The sequence below is a fragment of the Natator depressus genome, chromosome 2, assembly GCF_965152275.1.
Source record: "Natator depressus isolate rNatDep1 chromosome 2, rNatDep2.hap1, whole genome shotgun sequence".
Taxonomy (NCBI): Eukaryota; Metazoa; Chordata; order Testudines; family Cheloniidae; genus Natator; species Natator depressus.
The window spans coordinates 202,650,169-202,668,907 of NC_134235.1; the positions used below are offsets into that span (position 1 = coordinate 202,650,169).

The 18,739-nt window shown below is 42.8% G+C and overlaps 1 protein-coding gene across 5 annotated transcripts in view; it reads right to left on the reverse strand.

Annotated features, from left to right (window-relative positions):
* The window catches only part of SNX10 (sorting nexin 10), a 61,029-nt gene that overhangs the window by 21,124 nt on the left and 21,166 nt on the right, over window positions 1-18,739 (reverse strand). For 2 of the 5 annotated variants that reach the window (XM_074945751.1, XM_074945749.1), the window contains exon 2: window positions 11,729-11,778. In XM_074945751.1, the coding sequence (XP_074801852.1) occupies window positions 11,729-11,752 (24 nt within the window). In that variant the 5' untranslated portion in view covers window positions 11,753-11,778. Of the gene's footprint in view, window positions 1-3,618; window positions 3,751-9,315; window positions 9,441-11,728; window positions 11,779-18,739 lie in introns of those variants that run through there. The other 3 variants (XM_074945750.1, XM_074945753.1, XM_074945752.1) reach the window with 3 other exon arrangements.

An 18,739-nucleotide genomic window follows, 5' to 3' on the forward strand; every position in this document is an offset into this window, starting at 1 on the left:
CCACTCCCAGTCTTTATTTAGGCCTAATCTGATGGTGTAAAGTTTGCAAATTAATTCCAGTTCTGCAGTTTCTCACTGAAGTCTGTTTCTGAAGTTTTTTTGTTGAAGAATGGTCACTTTTAAATGTGATATATGCCATCATGTTCCAGCAATGCCCGTCTGCCATGTACATTGGCCAAACTGGACAGTCTCTACGTAAAAGAATAAATATACACAAACCAGACATCAAGAATTGTAACATTCAAAAACCAGTAGGAGAGCACTTCAACCTCCCTGGACACTCAACAACAGACTTAAAAATGGCCAATCTTCAACAAAAAATATTGGTGCTGTAAATTGAGGCTGCCTTATGATTATTACATCACAAATGTTTCACAGAATATATGCTTAAGGTGTGTTATACTCTTAAAAGTATAATTATTTGTGATGCAGTAGCACCTGAAAGCCATATTCAGGGATGAGAGGCCCCAACGTGCTAGGAACTGGCCAAACATAACAAAAAGACAATGGGAAAAATGGCATCATGAGGTTCTCATTTATTCTCTTTGAGTAACTTTATAACAAATAGCTAAGTTAACAAATAAAACATTTTTTTCCCCTAACTGCCAGTCCTGTAACCTTCACCTGGGATCCAACAGTCATGCTTGGTGTTTTCTGGCTCAGATACCATGGCCAGTAGTACAAATTCTGCAATTAGAATTTAGGACTCGTCTACACAGGGAAATTAAGTGGCAAAATTATACCGGTACAACTATACTGATATAGTTACACTTGCATAACTCCCTAATTCCCGCATAAAAATGGCTTTTTCTGGTATTGCTTAAACCACTTCCAAAGTGACATAAGCTGACCCAGAAAAGTCACTCTTAATGTAGGGAATTGCCAGTATAACTATAGAGGTATAAATTCATACCTTACCTTATACCAGCAAAGGTCCTGTGGCACCTTATAGACTAACAGACGTATTGGAGCATAAGCTTTCGTGGGTGAATGCCCACTTTGTCGGATGCATCCCACGAAAGCTTATGCTCCAATACGTCTGTTAGTCTATAAGGTGCCACAGGACTCTTTGCTGCTTTTACAGATCCAGACTAACACGGCTACCCTTCTGATACTTGATACCTTATACCAGTATAACTTTCCTGTGTAGACAAGGCCTTAGTTAAGAATATTGTTGATTATGAGGAAGAATGCAACCTCAGCTAACTTTCCTATATCTGAAATAGCTACAGAGGGCTAACATATCTTTCAGAACAGCAAGCAGACAGGGCCTGGAATACTAAGAGAAGTCCTAGCTATTTAATAAGCAGGTACCAGCATAGCCTCTCTTCTTATCATAAATGCACTTCAACGCCTCTCTGCCTTTGTCTATACTACCCTTTTCATCAAAATATTTCTCTCCATCGCAAAGATTGGTGCAGCTCCACTGATAAGTGTAAACAAGTCACCAGTGACGTTATTACTACCGTGTTGTCTGGAATGGGGGCATTCCAGACATGTAGGGATACATGTGCATGACAGCAATAAAGACGATGCAGGTGGCTTTTCTACACTAGCACTCTCACTGCTGCTTCCCATGGTGGAGCTGCGTTGGTGTTGGCAATGGTGGGAAATATGTAGGGGAAAAGGCTAATGCAGACACAACCACTGAAAGCTGAAGGTATCAGGAGTCTTCTTGTTACGATTAGCCATAAACGGGAGAATATGTTGCAAAAGGAACTGAAGCAAATGCAGGAAATATTCTTAAGGTTTGCTTCTGCTGCCAATTTCGTTTGTTCACAATAAAGCATGTTGCCTCGCAATAACTGGCAAACCAGGTGCTCTGTACAAAGTTTGAGAGCAAAAGCACTAGGTCTCTGAGAAAGCATAAATAACATGAAGAATTGTGGTGGGTTTTTATACTTTTAATTATAAAATAGGATGTCTGCCATGGAAATAGCTATCTTTAAAATAGTAAAAATTACTGTGAAGGATAAAAAAACCCTCTCATTGTTTAGCTATTTACTTCATCTACTCAGTTGTGATTTCAGTCAAACCACTGTAATGAGGGAAATATCAGGTGATAACCTCATGTTTTAGAGTGTCTGAAACCACAACTGGTACTCATCTACTTATTCACTAACTCCAGTCCAGTCATTTTCCATGAAGCTCCCTTAAAAAAAAAAAAAGTTCTTCCAATCAGTCTGCCTATTATTAGCAAACCAATGACATAACTTCAAGGATGAAAATGGCTACGTAGCCATCACATTTCTCCAATGCATCCCAGCACTCCTGTTACTGTTATATTACACGTTCAATTCTCTTTAGTGAGTCTATCACCTAACAGATCTAATTCATACTTTAAAAATTCAAATGTCTCATATTGCCCTCCAAATTAGCCAATGGAACTACTTTGACATACATAGTGGAACCTGCTATTTCGCCACCTCAAACACAACAAAACAATGGGTGAAAAAGGAGGATCTGGTTCCAAAAGAATTTGGTCTTGTATTGCATACAGATCCTAACTGTGGTTTAATTGTTTTCCAAATTGTGCCAAAGTCCTGGACAAAGAATCACAGAAATTTAGAGCTGGAAGAGACCTTGAGAGGTCACCTAGTCCACCCCCCATGCTGAGGTAGACTAAGTATACCTAGACAATCCATAATAGATGTCTATCTAACCTCTTCTTCAAAACCTCCAGTGATGGGGATTCTACAACCTCCTTAGGTAATCTATTCCAGCACTTAACTGTCCTCATAGTTAGAAAAGTTTTCCTAATAACTTAAATTTCCCTTGCTGCAGATCAGGCTGATTACATCTTGTCCTACATTCAGTGGACATGGAGAACAATTGATTACTATCCTCTTTATCACAGCCCTTAACATATTTGAAGACTGTTATTATGTCCATCTTCACTCTTCTTTTCTGAAGACTAAACACGCCCAGTTTTTTTAGCCTTTCCTCATAGGTCATACCTTTCTAAACCTTTTATCATTTTTGTTGCTCTCTTCTGGACTCCCCAGTTTGTCCATATGTTCCTTAAAGTGTGGTACACAAAACTTGACACAATACTCCAGCTGAGGCCTCACCAGTTCAGAGTAGAGCAGAACAATTACCTCCAGTCTTGCATACAACATTCCTGCTAGTAGACCCTAGCAGAATATTAGTCTTTTTTGAAACTGCATCACATTGTAGACTCATATCCAATTTCTGATCCCCTATAAATCCCAGATCCTTTATGCAATACTACTGCCTAGCCAGTCATTCCCCATTTTTGTACTTATGCATTTGCTTTTTCTTTCCTGATTGTAGTACTTTTCACTTGTTTTTATTCATGTTCATCTTGAGTTTCAGACCAATTCTCCAATTTAACAAGATCATTTTGAATTCCAGTCCTGTCCTCTAAAGTGCTTGCCACCCCTCCTAGTTTGTTGTCATCCACAAATTTTATAAGTATGCTTTCCACTCCATTATCCAAATCATTAATGAAAATATTGAATAGTACCAGACCAAAGAAAGATCTCTGTAGGACCCCCCTGGATACATCCTCCCAGTCAGAGAGTGAACCGCCGATAACTACTCTATGAGTATGGTCTTGTGCACTCACCTTATAGTAATTACCAGTTGTGCACTCACCTTATAGTAATTACATCTGATCATACTTCCTTAGTTTGCTTATGAGAATGTGATGTGGGACCGTATCAAAAACATTACTAAAAATCAAGATATATCATATTTACTGCTTCCCCATCAAGTAGGCCAGTAACCCTGTCAAAGAAGAAAATTAGGTTGGTTTGGCATGATTTGTTCTTGACAAATCAATGCTGGCCTATTATTCTCTAGGTGATCACATACATATTGTTATAATTTGTTGCAGTATCTTTCTGGGTATAGAAGTTAGGCTGCCTGACCTATAATTCCCTGGTCCTCTTTGTTTCCCTTTTTAAAGACAGAATCTACTGTGACAGACTGTACCCCTGTATTCACCCCTTGCACACTACTGTAAGTCTTTGTACAAGGTATGCCTTCTGAGGTATCATTTGAAAATTTACAGTTTTGGTCATTATGGTCAATAATGCTGGTCATTATTGTTCTGGTAAAATGTGTGTGGCAACACTGTTTAATGTAAAATTATAAAATTCCACTGTATGGTGTTTCTAACACATGTTCCAAGTCTGGGTAGTGGCCAAACCAGTTCCTCAGAGACAAAGTCAAGCTGGCACCTCAGCCAGGTGTAAACAAGGCCAATGGGCCATTACCTGCTAAATGGCCTTTCTTTGATGGGAAACAGGGCACAAAAAAATCTACATCTTAGCAAAGAAACAGCATGGGGTTCCCAGCCACACAGACTGCCTGTCACCATGCTCCCAGCTGGAGAGGCTTCTCAAAGTGGGGAAGAGGACTATAGAGAGAAAGGGGAGATACCCCAAGAGTGCCCCCCCCTCTCTCGCTCTCTGCCCACAGAACCTGAAGGACAAAGGAAGCAGCACTGGACAGGGGGAGGAGTCCTGACCTAAGAGTATGGCCAGTAATCTACTAAAGCATGTGGTGAGAAAACCTTGCTTTGAATTTAATATAGTTTGTTAAGTTAGGCACCAATTGTGTTTTATCTTTATTTTGCTTGTAACCATTTCTGACTTTTATGCCACATTACTTGTACTCACTTAAAATCTCTCTCTCGCCATAGTTAATGAACTTGTTTTATTGTTTTATCTAATCCAGCGTGTTTGAATTGAAGTGTCCGGGAAACTCCATTTCTATTAATTAAATGACAGACATTTTATAAGCTTGTACTGTTCAGGTGAGGGCAGGGCAGTACAGGACATACATTTCTGTGGGGAAATCTAAGACTCGGAGTGTGTTGGAGTCACCCTGCAGTATAAACAAAATGGGTAAGAGTCAATGTGTGGCTGGCTGCAGCAAACACACACACACACAAAACTGGGAGTGACTTACATGCTGGAGGCCTATTTGTGAGCAGTCCAGACTGGAGGCTACAACAGCAAAGCAGTGTAAAGGGCATCCCACGTTAGAGGGCAGGGGGACATAGCTACTCATTAGTCTGGATTGTACCCTGGATATGTCACAACTATGTTTGTTCTTCTCCAGTCCTTGGGACCTTAACCATCCTCCAGGAGTCCTCGAAGGTAATCATTAATGGTTCCAAGATTGCTTCAGCTAGGTCTTTAAAATACCCTAGAGTGAATTTCATAGATTTCAAGGCCAAAAGGAAGCATTGTGATCATCTAGACTGAACTCCTGTATAATACAGTCCATAAAACTTCCCCAAAATTATTCCTGGAACATATATTTTAGAAAAACTTCCAATCTTAAATTTTTAAATTTCCAATAATGGAGAATCCACCACAACCCTCAGTAAATTGTTCCATTGGTGGTTTTTTTGTTTTTGTTTTTTACTTTTACCATTAAAACTGTATACCTTATTCCCAGTCTGAATTTGTCTAGCTTGAACTTCCAGCCATTGGATCATGTTATACCTTTCTCTGATAGACTGAAAAGCCCATTATCAAACATTTGTTCCCCATGTAGGTACTTACAGACTAATTAAGTCACCCCTTAACCTTCTCTGTTAAGCTAAATAGACTGAGCTCCCTGAGTCTATCACTATAAGGCATTGTTTCTAATCCTTTACTCATTCTCATGGCTCTTCTCCGAACCCTCTCCAATTTATCAACATCCTTCTTGAATTGTGGGCACCAGAACTGGACACAGTATTCCAGCAGTGCTTGCACCAGTGTCAAATACAGAGGTAAAATAATCTCTCTGCTCCTACTCAAGATTACCCTGTTTATGTATCCTAGGATCACATTAGCTCTTTTGGCCATAAATTCACACTGGGAGTTCATGTTCAGCTGATTATCCACCATGACCCCCAAATCATCAGATCCTGCCCACCTGAATACATCTAACTTATCTAAATATTCTTTAACCTGTTCTTTCCCTATTCTGGCTTGTGTTCCTTCCACATTGTTGTTAGTATTAATTGTGTAAGCATCTGTCACCGTTAACCTTTTTAGTGAAGACTGAAGCAAAATAGACATTAAACTCCTCAGCCTTCTCGGTCATCTGTTATTAGCTCCACTAAAGAGGGGATCTACACTCTCCTACATCTTTCTCTCACTCCTAATTATAAAACCTTTTCTTACTGCCTTTGTTAGGTGCAACTCAATTTGTCCTTACATGCTTGTGCTATTCTTTTGTACTCCTCCTGAGCAATTTGTTCATGTTTCTACTTTTTGTAAGATTCCTTTTTGATTTTGAGGTCATTAAAGAGCTCTTGTGGAAGCCATATTAGCCTCTTCTTATTCTTCCTATCTTTCCTTCGCATTAGGATAGTTTGTTGTCCTGTCTGTAATATTGTCCCTTTGAGGAACTGCCAGCTCTCCTGAACTACTTTTTTCCCTTAGTTCTTCTTCCCATGGGACCTTACCTACCAGTTGTCTGAGTCTGTTAAAGTACGCTTTTTTTGAAGTCCATTGTCCTTATGCAGAGGCGCCGACTTTCCAATGTGCCAGGGCGTGCTTGACCCCACCAGCTCTGTCCCAACCCCCACCCTACCTCTTCCCACCCTGTCTCTTCCTGCCCCGTTCTGCCCCCTCCCCCAAGCACACCATGCCCTCGTTCCTCCCCACTCCCTCCAAGCGCCTCCTGCATGCCACGAAACAGCTGATCGCAGCAGGCAGGAGGCGCTGGGAAGGAAGGGGGAGGTGTTGATCAGCGGGGGCCAACAGTGAATAGGAGGGGCTGGGGGGAAAGTGAGGTAATGGGGGGCTGCGGGTGAGTGCTCAGCACCCACCATTTTTTCCCTGTGGGTGCTCCAGTCCCAAGGCATCCACAGAGTTGGTGCCTATGTCCTTATGCTCTCATTTCTTCCTTGCCTTAGAATCTTGAACTCAGGCATTTCATGATCACTTTCACTCATGTTGCCTTTCACCTTCAGATCTGCAAACAATTCCTCTCTGTTGGTCAGAATCTATGACTGCCTCACTTGTTACTTCCTCCATCTTCTGAAACAAGAAGAAAAACAATGAGGAGTCCTTGTGGCACCTTAGAGACTAACAAATTTATTTGGGCATAAGCTTTCGTGGGCTAGAACCAACTTCATCAGATGCACGGATGAAGTGAGTTTTAGCCCACAAAAGCTTATGCCCAAAAAATTTGTTAGTCTCTAAGGTGCCACAAGGACTCCTCATTGTTTTTGCTGATACAGACTAACACAACTACCACTCTGAAACCTGAAACAAAAAGTTGTCCCCAGCTGTGATGGAGGTGTGCTCCCCACACTCACCCTGAAGGGATTAACATAGGCCAGAGGGTGCAATTAACCTAATAGACTGCAAACCGTGAGACATTTACCTTGAGAGGAGAGCCCTAATTAATGGCCACTCACCTGTGCGGGAACAGACGGGGCTTCTATAAGACCGGGAGCTGGTAGCCAAAGCCGCCCCTTGGGTACGGCGAATAGGGGCGACTGCTCCGGGCCCCGCGCTTCAGTGTGTGGGGGGCGCGCTAGGCCGGCCTGGGTCAGGTGAAGTTAGGAGTGCCTGGGGGGCCAGGCCAGCCTGGGGGGTGGGATTAGGAGTTTGGGGGGGCCAGGCCGGCTGGCAGCAGGGGGCCTGGCTTAGCGGGGGGCCTGGCGCTGGCAGCGGGGGTCGGGCCTGCACTCACCGGCAGGGAGCACCCTCCAGCACATTGTATTTCTTTTTCTTGCTTGGCATCGCAGCGCTCAGTCTCCAGCAGTGACCCCAGCCCAGCCCCACTGGCTCCCAGTGTCAACCGCCGCTGCACCGGGCGCCAGCATCCTAGTGCCGCCGGAACACGCCAGCGCCAGGCTGACCCCATCCATTGCCCTTCCACCCTGGATCCCTCCCTTTTCTGGGACCCCCCCCACAGAATAGGGGGCCCGCCTCGCCCCTAGCACATGTGCCACCCTGCGACTCTCCATCATCCCTAGCCCCCTGGCACTGGTGTCCCCGCCCCACACCAGATTTAACCTGATTAAAAAAAGTTAAGGGGAGCCCATACAGGCTGATTTGTCCTGGGCCCCGCACCCCTCTAAGGACAGCCCTGCAGGTAGCAGAAAGAGGGCTGCAGGGAGGAGAGCTGCAGTCACTTTCCCTGGGACAAGGAAGAGTTTGTCTAGCTGACTCAGAGACAGGGGTTTAGCTAGTCGGGCAGACAATGCAAGCTTGGGATAGGCAATATAGGAACTAGTTCTGGGGCATGACAGGAAGGTTCGTGGTAGTATTGACCTTAGCTGCTGGAGACCAGGACCCCTGGGCTGGAACCCAGTATAGGGGATGAGCCTGGGTTCCCCTACCAGCCACTGAGTGAGTGGCACAATCTGGTCAATGAATTTGACGACTGTCTAGGACCGTTCATTCTAGTCACTGAGGGAGTGGCTCAGCTAAGGCAGTGGAGTTAAGGATTGCCTGGGGCGATGTGGAAGACTGACAGTACTCCAGATGGGGAGGACTGCTGTGACTTGGTTGGAGGGCTAAGGCACGAAGATGAGGTGTAGCAGCTCCTGAGGAGCAAGAGAGAGGCCACAGAGCGAGAGCGTGAGATGACGGGCCTAACAACTGCAAGAAGAGACTCTCAGGCTGGCAGAGCTGCTCCCCAGACATGGCCAGAAGGAGGTGCTCCGGTGATGAGTACAGGTCCCCATGACACCAACACATTTCAAGAACTCATTGGACATTTTGAGTTTTGCTGTATTACTTTTGCAGCACGTATCTGGGTAGTTAAATTCCCCAATTATCACCAAGTCTTGTGTTTTCAGTATTTGTTATTCTAGAAAACCCTCATCCATCTCCTTCTCCTGGTTTGGTGGTCTATAGTAGACTCCTACCATTACATCACCCCTATTTTTCCCCCCTTATATCTTCACCCAGACACTTTCAACTGGTCTGACTCTCACCTCTTTCTGAACCTCAGAACAAGTGTATATATTCTTGATGTACAAAGCAACATCTCCTCCCTTTTTTCTCCTACATGTCCTTCCTGACCAAGCCATACCCCTTTATATCAACATTCCAGGCATGAGATTTATAGCTCTTCAAACATAGCTTCCCAATTTTGTTCTAGGCCAATGCAGTGGAGCATAAGGGCTGCCTACACAGCAAACGTTATCATTTTTGGGGATTCTTCTATAACACAAAAGTCCCTTGATCATGATGAAATAGTTTGGTCTTGTCTTGTCTAAGCAAAATGCCAGTGCACCCATCCCAGCAGCAAATTACAAGTGCCCCAGACCAGTTCAGCTGCACAGCATTGGAAATAGAGCCAAGACTCCACCCAATCCCCACCTACCTGCTCTGAGTGCAGGGAGCAGCAGGCATGAGCACCGGCTTACTCTTGTGTGCCTCGATCCAAGACCTGGGTAGTCCAGATTCTTACTCTCTGATCCCCCCTGTGTGAGCTTATAGTTCAAGTCACTAGCGGGAACATGCAATTTGCAGCGTTCATCAGTTTAAAAGGGAAATATTTCAATAATGTACCTCTAAAAATAAACGCATTAGGCAAGCCACTCAACAGAAAAAAATACCAGCATGGTACTTCATGGCAGGAGCCACAGTAATGGAAGTAATATAAATCTCCAAGGAATCGTACAGCAAAACTGCCTGCTATGTTTATTTTTCCGTTATAGCAACTCAACTTTCACATGGTTTGTGTTTTTGTTCTGTCATATTAAACAGAAATGTTGATTTAGTTTGGGCCAATACATTAGTTGTCATTCAAACCCATAACCATAGATATATATTTTAATTGTAAATTAAAGCTGTGTGCATGAATGAATCTATGAATTCATTTTAATGTCTAATAATAAATAAGAAAAACACCCGTACATAGAGGTCTATCAAATTCATGACCATGAAAATCACGTCACGGATTGTAAAATCTGGCCTTTTGTGTACTCTTACACAAAAAAAGTAGGGTAAAAGTATACAGAAGTACACAGCATTTCTCAAAGTGGGGATCCTGACCCAAAAGTGGGCCCCAAGCCTATTGGGGTGAGGGTCGCAGTATTATCAACCTTACTTCCACACTGCCTTCAGAGCATAGCAGCTGCTGGCCAGGTGCCCAGCTCTGAAGGCATCATCACTGCCAGCAGCAGCAGAGAAAGGTGGCAATACCATACCAGGCCACCCTTCCTTCTGTGCTGCTACTGGCAGCTGCACTGCCTTCAGAGCTGGGCACCCGGCCAGCAGCTGCCACTCTCCACTCTGCCTTCAGAGCTGGGCAACTGGAGAGCGGTGGCTGCTGGCCGGGCACCTGGGGGTGTAAATTATTACAGACACATGGAAGAGGGTTGCGAACAAATAAGTATTAGAACCACTGCCCTCGAACAGTTTCCCCGTGTACCTGTAGCTATAAGAGAGATCCAGAGTTCCTGGACAGCCTCCCACCTCTTTTTCACCAAGATCTGGATACCCTTCAGTTCAAACCCCTTCCATTTCAAAAGCATTTGCAGGGATTTTTTCTTCAGTCACTATAGATATTTAAAGTGGGGAAAGCTCCATCCTATCTTAATTTTTGAAGGCTGAAGTTTTCTTTTCAGTTTTAAGCTGTTCCCATTTGCTCTGATGGTTCCTCATTGTTTTTTCCTGGGCTAACATTAGCTAGGTGCTTGAAGCCAGTTATATCTTTTTGGGGAGGTTGCCCCTCTCCAACTGATAACTTCCCTGCCCTGTTATGAGGTGATGCTGAAGAAGTTGCACCATAGTTGCAATTACAATTTTCTTCATCATATTATATGTATAAAAATACGCACACATACATTCATCACCATAACCTGTATTCACATCTCATTGTGACTATTGAGCTCAGTGCATTACAAGCTTTCATAAAAGAGCTTACTCAATATACTCTGACAGTTAAATATCACAGTATGCAAATAGTTGGTTTAACTTCTTATTTGGGGTGGGGGGGGTTAAACCTTTGTTTTTTATCCTTGAGGTGCCTGGACTTTCACAGATGTATCCCCCTCTTCCTCCACTACCATATACCCCTTTTCTATTGTCAGTTTTCCATTGCTCACTCAGCTCTAATGGTCCCCAAACTGTGGGACATGCCTCCTAGAGGGTCACAGAGGAATGTTCAGGGCGCCATGTGGCCAGACCCAGGCCAGCCCCCACAGGGGGTGGGGCGGGAGCACCACACTTCCATCCCTACTCCACCCCAGCCTCGCTCCTCCCCCAACCCCGTTCAGCCCCCAGTCCTGCTCTGCCTCCAGGCCCAGGAGAGTCCCCATGGGGGCCGGGAAGGGAGCGCCATGCCCCAAACCCAGCTTTGCCACCACTCCCATTCAGCCCCCAGTCCTCTTCTCCCTCTGGCCCAGCTTCACCTTCAGGCCAGATCCACCCCCTTTCCCACTCCACCCCCAACCCAGCTCTGCCTTCATTCCCTCTCTGCCCCAGACCAACTCCACCTCTAGGCCCAGCTTCTCCCCCATTCCCAGCTTTGCCTTCAGCCCAGGCTCCACTGTTGAGGAAGCCTTGGCTGTGTAGTAATGGAGGGGGGACACAGACAGATTCCGTTGATGGTGGGGCAGAGTGGGGGCACAACTGGAAAAGTTTGCACACCACTGCTCTAATGGTTACCCAACAAGTTAGCTTGCCCCTATGATCTTCCAAGCTCCGGTCTACAGGGCTTTGTACAGTAAAATTCTATCAATACTCGCCATCAAACTTGGCATTTATTTATTATCGTTAAAGTCACATACCTGTTTTTCATGTTTTGGGGTCATCCTCAAAACAGAAGATAAAAATCAACCTGTAAAACAAAATGGGAAAACTAGTTAGCCCTTAACTTACTGTAAAATAGGGCTATGTAATCCTTCTGCCACAAGAGAACAGGCCAGATCAGGTTCTATATAATATGGTGCCTAGGGTTATAGCTAGGGGGTCTCTGAGAGAATAAACAAGTGGCTTGAACCCCTACCTAAAACTATACACTTCAGATGGAAAATGTCAACAAATGGAGTGGAGGCACAGTGCAAGTTCCCTCATGGCCATTTCCCTGGCACGCAGGAGTCCTTTGTAGACAGAGATGGAGTGGGTGCTGCCTATGCCTTTCTCCCTGCAGGCTCTGCACAGTCCTGTGTGCCTGGGTTGGGGGAGTGGAGGACACGATACACTCCATCCAGCTACAGATGGTCCTTTAAGGAACTGCAGCAAAAACTGGGGTCTAAACTGCACCCCTGGAGCTGGGGCCAAGCAGAAACTTGAAGAGCTGCAAATGGCTTCCTGACACTCTCTTCTGCTGTGTCCAGCATGATCTGGATTAAGCAGATTACCTGACCCATTAACTTTCTTTGCACAATAATTTATAAGTATTCATCTGCTCTGAAACAGGAACTGGAAAAGCATTTTGCAAAATGTATTGTGATATCTTATTTCATAACTGCCTACAGCCTTACTTGGTGAGTCACATAATATGCTCAGTCCAATTATACCAGAATATTACCAAGATCTTGTCCACACTAAAACTGGAACCATGCCAGCAAGAACCATGACCTAGGGTTGTTGCTATCTGAGTTCCAGTACAGCTTCCCTAAGGAGGGTGGAAAGGGGTCCTTCCCTCCCCACCTGCCCCCCAGCCACAGTATAAAATCACTAGAGTAACTTTTTGAGACAGACTAAATGTTAATAAATACTGTGCAAAACAGATAGTATGAATAGTAATGTGGGACTTTCCCTGCTTCTCACAAAATTATAAAACTGTGCTATAAATTACATAATCCATTCTCATGATTCATTAGGTCATACCTATAGGCACAATATGGATCATAAAGAAGCACACCGATATCAATTAGAGTGCAGGACTATTTTTGGAATCATATTATACATTAGGGAATAAGACAAAGAACATCTGCATTAGGATTCATATAGGGATTTTTTTCATAAATATGTCTTAAAACATGCTATAGATAACCTAGTCTAGAACATGGTTGTAAAGAAAAATCTTCCCACATTATGAGTGATCTTCCAGAATACAGGCTTTAGGTGTGGGTAAATTTCATGGAGTCAGAGTTATGTTGTGTGGGGGGGGGCAGTGGGGGTGTTAAGTTCTTCTCTAAAATTAGTGAATGTGTTCAGGATAGATGAATACAGCTGAAAAGCTAGACTGGGTTGTACGCAGTTTATATAGCTACACACAAACCCCTATGTGGAAGTGGTGTCCATGTCCAAAATTAAGTTATAATGCATATGGCTCTACAATGTTGCATGCACCTCTGACCACTGCACCTACACTCTACTCACTAACTTAGTCCCTTCCGGGAATACATTCCAAATCTCTGAGTAGTTTCAAAACAACTTTTTCTTTCCAAATCTACCTGAGAGAGAGTGCTATTTCTCCCTCAAGATTACCCACAGCCCACAATGGACAATATTTATCTGTGCACCAGTGAAAGGTTTCAGGTTCAATTTCACATACTTAAAGAGCAAAAACAGGAGCTTATACCATTAGAAAGGGTAGACTACCACATCATTGGTACCTTCCAAAGGATATGGACTTGCTTCTCGCTCTGGAATCTCCTGAGCTATCAGACTTTTCAGTCACTGCACGTTATATCTAGAAAATATACTACTAGTAATTTTAGAAGAGAGTCTTACATGTTTATTAAATTGAACCTTATCCATATGGAAACTGGAATCAAAATAACTAAACTGTACCTAATTCACACCTCTAATTATTTAGGTACAAGTCTGTGTGTGGACATTCTTAGGTCCTGATCCTGCTTACACACATACTGAACTTTACTACACTGAGTAGTTCCATTGATTTCAATGCAATTACTCATAATAGCAAGACTAAGTATATGTGTAAGTCATTTCGGGGTCAGGGCCTTATTTTGGAATAAGAGTGTCCGGACTCAAGCCTTCACCGAAATAGCAAAAGTGAATTACAACAAATTTAGTTATTTCAGTTCCAGTTTCCATGTAAATAAGGCCTTAGTTTTATTTTCCCTGCCCCAAAAGTCCATACAGTTGAATTCACAGCAGACAGATACAAAAATGTAGTCCCAATATATTTTAAAAACCTCTACAATATTTCAAAAATACTTTTTCTGCAACATATGGCATATACATAGTATATGATGATGATGTTGTTTAACATAAAGGTTTTATTAACATGCCTGCGGGCGGAACTGATTAGCATACTGTCTTTTGCTATTCTGAAGGTGAAAGTTGTCCTTCAAAGCAGACATAAGATAACATGTTTCACCAATTACCAACATGTCCAAACCAGTTTGGAGGAAAAATTATTTTATTACATCATTAAGATGTGGTGACCCCATCGTTTATGATGAGAACTAGGGCTGAACAAAAAAATTTCAAAAATAAGAGTGGCAGTGGGGAATTCTGTGAAAATGTTTACAATATGTATTTCAAGCTGCTCTATTTGTGAAGTCAGTAGGTTCTATTCTATAGGTTCTTATACCACCTGTGACGCTGTATGATTGAAATATAACCATTTATGTCATTAATATTGCCACTGTTAGACAAGTACAACAAAACTTGTACAAAGTATATCATGTAAGGAGTCAATGGAAAAGTTATGATTCATTAAAGATGATTATCTTCTTTAAATCCATGTATCACTTCATCTGAAGTTATAAATATTGGCTATAGATCTGTATCCCAAATGTGTTTGTTCCTGAGCTAACACCCTCCTGGTAAAATCTACATTGAAGCCGGACAGCTTTGTGTTGATGGCCCATCAAAAGGCAATTAACTCTCACAATGGACCACTGAAGAAACTCATTCTGCCCAGATGGATCTTCCTGCAGATTCCAAATGGCCAGTGGCTGCACCTGTGAGTCAGCAAGCCATGTAAGGGCATGTGACATGATCAGGTGACCCTGGACTCCATCTTGTGCCAGTATCTTTCCACAAACTAAGTTATGAGCTTTGTTTGAGATAGTAAAATTCCATCCACATGGCAGAGGATATAAAAGACCCTTGGAACATCTCCATGTTGCCTCTTTCCTGTTCTAATACTCTGGACATACAACTAAAAGGAGCACTCTGACTATGGACTGAAGACCTTCCAATCTTTTGGAAGCTACCAGAGACTTTTCAAGCCAACTGTCTGTAACACCACTGCTACAAACCTGATCCAAAGGAATGATTGTGTGCGTATACCATTTTAACTCTCTTCTTTTCTCTTAAAACCTTTAGATTTTAGTTACGAAAGGATTGGAAGCAGCGTGATTATTGGGTAAGATCTGAGTTATATATTGACTTGGCAATGTGGCTGATCTCTTGAGATCAGAAGAACCCTTTGTTTGATTAAACTGGTTTTCAATAACCACTTAAAGTCTAGTGTCTGGGTGGTGAAATAAGTGCTGGAATGCTTAAGGAGACTGCTTTTAGAACAGGAGTACTTGTGGCACCTTAGATACGAACAAATTTATTAGAGCATAAGCTTTTGTGGGCTACAGCTCACTTCATCGGATGCATAGAATGGAACATATAGTAAGCGTGTGTGTGTGTACACACATTCAGAGAAGGTGGAAGTTGCCATACAAACTGTAAGAGGCTAATTAATTAAGATGAGGTATTATCAGCGGGAGGAAAAAAACTTTTGTAGTGATAATCAAGATGACCCATTTAGACAGTTGACAAGGTCTACTTGAGGATACTTAACATAGGGAAATAGATTCAATGTGTAATGACCCAGCCACTCCCAGTCTCTATTCAAACCCAAGTTAATGGTATCTAGTTTGCATATTAATTCAAGCTCAGCAGTTTCTCGCTGGAGTCTGTTATTGAAGCTTTTCTGTTGCAAAATTGGCACCCTTAAGTCTTTTACTGAGTGGCCAGAGAGGTTGAAATGTTCTCCTACCGGTTTTTGAATGTTTGAATGTTATGATTCCTGATGTCAGATTTGCGTCCATTTATTCTTCTGCATAGAGACTGTCCAGTTTGGCCAATGTACATGGCAGAGGGGCATTGCTGGTACATGATGGCATATATCATATTGGTAGATGTGCAGGTGAGCGAGCCCCTGATGGCGTGGCTAATGTGATTAGGTCCTATGATGGTCTCACTTGAATAAATATGTGGACAGAGTTGGCATCGGGCTTTGTTGCAAGGATAGGTTCCTGGGTTAGTGTTTTTGTTGTGTGGTGTGTGGTTGCGGGAGAGTATTTGCTTCAGGTTGGGGGGCTGTCTGTAAGCGAGGACTGGTCTGTCTCCCAAGATCTGTGAGAGTGAGGGATCATTTTTCAGGATAGGTTGTAAATCTTTGGTGATGCGCTGGAGAGGTTTTAGTTGGGAGCTGAAGGTGACGGCTAGTGGCGTTCTGTTATTTTCTTTGTTGGGCCTGTCCTGTAGTAGGTGACTTCTGGGTACTCTTCTGCCTCTGTCAATTTGTTTTTTCACTTCAGCAGGTGGGTATTGTAGTTTTAAGAATGCTTGATAGAGATCTTGTAGGTGTTTGTCTCTGTCTGAGGGATTGGAGCAAATGCAGTTGTATCTTAGAGCTTGGCTGTAGACAAATGGATCGTGTGGTGTGTTCTGGATGGAAGCTGGAGGCATGCAGGTAAGTACAGCGGTCAGTAGGTTTCCGGTATAGAGTGGTGTTTATGTGACCATCGCTTATTAGCACAGTAGTGTCCAGGAAATAGACTGCTTGTGTGGATTGGTCTAGGCTGAGGTTGATGGTGGGATGGAAATTGTTGAAATCATAGTGAAATCCCTCAAGGGCTTCTTTTCCATTTTTGACTTCTTGTTAACCAGTATGGTGAGACAGAAGCTTACTTTTGTTCCTGGCTTGGTATATCTAATGGTAGAATAACCACCAGTTTGCGGGTGAGTCTGCCTTATTTCTCAGCAGTTTGACCTGAATCTGGTATTCTCAGCTGTGACCCACTGAGGCACAGTGACACCACCCTCATCACCACAGCATCTGAACAACTTTCAATAGTGCATTAAGCAACAGGACTAACATCTGTGGTTCATTTTTCTCTCTCATCGTCTCCTCATGGGGGAAGCTGTGTGCACAATGTAGCATTTTGGTAATTTTGATTAGGTTTTTATATGTATAAATATGTACAGGCTGTTAAGTGCGTTAGTGAAGGCAAGGATGAGGAAGTGTGCATTGCACGTGGACCAAAACGTAGTAAGGTTTGCATTGGGCCTTACTTCCTGTGGGAGTCAGTTCCACAGTCTGGGACCAGACGCTTGTGAAAGTTGGGTTACACAAGCAATTCATACAAACCTGAATCTCTAGAGAGAACTTCTGTCTTCAGCTGCCAGTGTTTGAACTCAGGTTTCAATAAATAGACTGAGAAGACTAGAATGAAGCCAAATATTTGTTTCTAAGACCAGGAAGCTGCAATGCCATCTCCTCCATCACCTGTACTTTAACACTGATTATATCTGTGGCTAGTACCTTTCAAATCAGCTGGCTCTCTATGTGCCCATTTGCCACCTTCACCAACCCTACTGTAGCAGAGTATCGGGGAGAAAAGCTGCACCTTTCTGCCTCCCCAGGAAATTCTATCTGCTTCCTTCATCCCTTTTGGGAGGCCAAAGGCTGTTCACTCTGTGTCAGATGCTGGCTATCCCCAGATAAGCAGCTCAGACCCCATTTCAGTTTTCAACAATAATATTTTATTGGCAATTGTAAAGAAAAGAGAGAGACTGATAAAAAATAATTGCAATATTCAAATGCCTTTAAAAAACCCAGGGTCTGATTCTGCTTTCCCTTCCATCAGTTTTTTACCAATGTAATTGTCTTGACTTCAGGGGAGTTACTCCATATATGCTAGTATAAATTAGTGCAGAATCAGACCTAGTATCCCATTTAAAAAAAAATTTGCTTTATGATGAAGTATCTACTCCATGACTCCTACTGTCTATTACAGTAAGCCTACCATAAAGCTAACCTGAAAGTTCAGCAGAAAATGAGAGGTATTACTGCTTGCTCACTCCAGCAAGTGTGGGCTACAGTGGGATCCCCTTTCTATGGGGCAGCTGATTTTTTTTTAATTGAAAAATTCAGATAAGTTAACAGTAGGAATTGTATGAAGAGCAAGTATGTCATATATGTTTGGTACGTCACTAATCTATTGAGCATAGAGGTAGTCTACAGGTGGACCACGAGCCAAATCCAGACTGCCAGATGCTTTTGAACAGTCCCCGAAATCATTTTATTTACTAACTTTTTTTTATTTCTCCGAAGTCTGGACCTTGACTATACCTTGACCAAGACATTTAGACCTTGACAAAAAATAGTTGACTACCCTGTCATAGACCAAAAAAGTAGTCGGAAACAAGGAAAATCCTATAAAGTTGTAAATCAGCCAAAGCTCTTGGCATTTGAATGCATGAGAAAAGGAAGAAGCCTTCCAAACTTTTGTAATGCAATTACTATTACTACTAGTATTATTACAGGGGACCTTTTGTATTAGAAACTTTAAACACTAAAACTTGCAACAATTTTTAACAATTTCTTGCATTCAAATAGTAAATTGCATTTCCCATTTCACAAATTACGTAGTCATGCCAGCAAGACAGCAACATTGATTTGACTTAAATGGGGCCAAGATTTCATTCATAAAATTTTAAACATTTTGAAAGATTTTTTTCTTCTGTAATTCGATAAAGGGATTTGATATATACTGCAGTTTTCTAGCAAGTGCAAGACTCACTGAAGCACTGAGTGCAGGAGTCAACAGTTCAAATGTTTGCTTAAGCCAAGATCCTGTTTTAAAAAACCA